The 1662-nt window shown below is 47.4% G+C and overlaps 1 protein-coding gene across 1 annotated transcript in view; it reads left to right on the top strand.

The window, feature by feature from the left end:
* LOC109542705 (receptor-type tyrosine-protein phosphatase alpha) overlaps nucleotides 1–1575 on the top strand; it is a gene marked incomplete at its 3' end in the record, with an annotated part of 2635 nt that extends 1060 nt beyond the window's left edge. Inside the window, 5 exon segments of the mRNA XM_048661992.1 lie at nucleotides 300–607; nucleotides 830–948; nucleotides 1152–1239; nucleotides 1303–1379; nucleotides 1441–1575. Coding sequence (XP_048517949.1) covers nucleotides 391–607; nucleotides 830–948; nucleotides 1152–1239; nucleotides 1303–1379; nucleotides 1441–1575 — 636 coding nt within the window.
* Between the last annotated feature and the right edge of the window lie 87 nt (nucleotides 1576–1662).

The following is a 1662-nucleotide window of genomic DNA, read 5'->3' as shown; positions in this document are numbered from 1 at the left end:
CAGGGGATCCAGTGGTTGAACCAGTCTTAGTCGGAAAGCACGGGAGATCACTTCGCCCACTGCCTCATCGCCTTTGATAATGTCCAGCGCAGTTGCTGACGAAACGTCGGGAAGAAATTCCCATAGACCACGGCTTCACAGCCCAGAAAACATTCCTAACTGGGATTTAACCGGCCGTGAAAGCCTCCATAGTCTGATACAGGGACTTTATTATGCCTTTGATTTATGCTTCCTATGTCTAGCTAATAATTACAGCATAGCTACAAATATGCAACCTAACTTTGAATCACCCTGTACAGACGAGCGACTTTCCATCACGCGTTGTGACGGCAGCCGAGGCCTGAAGGGCCCGTTTTCCATGCACCCCAAATTGTACCGAGCGTAAAGAAAATGTCCAGCGATCCGGACGCGGCCAAACTGAAGAGCCACTCGTCGTCCGGGACGGTGAAGAAGAAGCCGCGCTCAAGATCGACGCCCCGAACCAACGATGTGGACAAACCGCGAAAAAAACGGCACGCCAGCGCCACTCACTCGTTTGCGTCCATTCCAAATGCCATCAAACTCTCCATGCTCAACAGCGGCCTTCTGCCGACCAGTCGGTTCAATGGTACGTAGCCACTGCTTTGCTTGCACACCCTGTATATTATAGTCTTTTGATCAGTGACGTTGACACATTGCGTACAAGTCACAAATCCAAAATGTCAATGTCAATGTGCCGACTGGAAAACGTCGATAAATTTCGCAATTTTGGAAACTTTCCGTTTGAACATCCAGACAGTCTGTAGAGTGAATTTGGTTTTTTTGAATATGGAAATCTTCATCTTTTCAGATGAAAACAATGGCACAGTAGTGGACAGCATCAGCGACCGGCCCATCGACATTTCGCTGTTCATGAAACTATGCGAGCAGCGCAAAAAGTTCCCCGTTCTCTACAAGCTGGAATTTGAGGTAAAACAGCAACAAAAATCGCAATTAGAGCCTCCTCACATAAGGTAGTTCACGTAATCAGTTTTGAAAAGCTAACCCCAAACGCCATGTAACATTGACAAGTGTGTCAACAAAAACTAGCCCGGATGCAGGGTTGCCACTGTGCATCAGAATCACCCTGTATATAGCTGGGTGTTGACAATGATTTTCTATTTCACTATCAGATTGCGGAGAAAACGGAGCCGCACTCATGCCGGCATGGAACAAAGAAAAGCAACCTGGAAAAGAACCAGAACCAAAAATGCATTCCTTGTAAGTGTGCGGCGTGCGCCACTGGACTGACGCAGTCAACTGTGTTTTGCTCAATTGTTTCAGATGATTACAACCGGGTAGTATTAGACACCATAGAGGGCGAACATGACAGCGACTATGTCAACGCCTCCTATGTGGATGTAAGTAGAGTGGGCGGGGCCAATGCCACCAATGTGATGGAGGCGCGTCTTTACTTTCCAGAGCCTACTGAAACCGAACGCCTACATTGTGACGCAGGGTCCTACTGAGGAGACGGTCACCGACTTCTGGCGAATGGTGTGGCAGGAAAAGGCCAGCTGCATTGTCATGCTGACCAAAACCTTCGATTTCATCAAAGTGAGTCCAACCCAGATAGCATTTGATATTCTATGAATATCCCAGAATGTTCAAAAAATATACAGAACATTGCGGGAATATACATAG

The sequence above is a fragment of the Dendroctonus ponderosae genome, unplaced genomic scaffold, assembly GCF_020466585.1.
Source record: "Dendroctonus ponderosae isolate FM_Combo_2020 unplaced genomic scaffold, Dpon_F_20191213v2 Dpon_F_20191213_10, whole genome shotgun sequence".
Taxonomy (NCBI): domain Eukaryota; kingdom Metazoa; phylum Arthropoda; class Insecta; order Coleoptera; family Curculionidae; genus Dendroctonus; species Dendroctonus ponderosae.
Note: the sequence above shows the minus strand (reverse complement) of the source record. Positions and strands in the feature narration are given on the sequence as shown.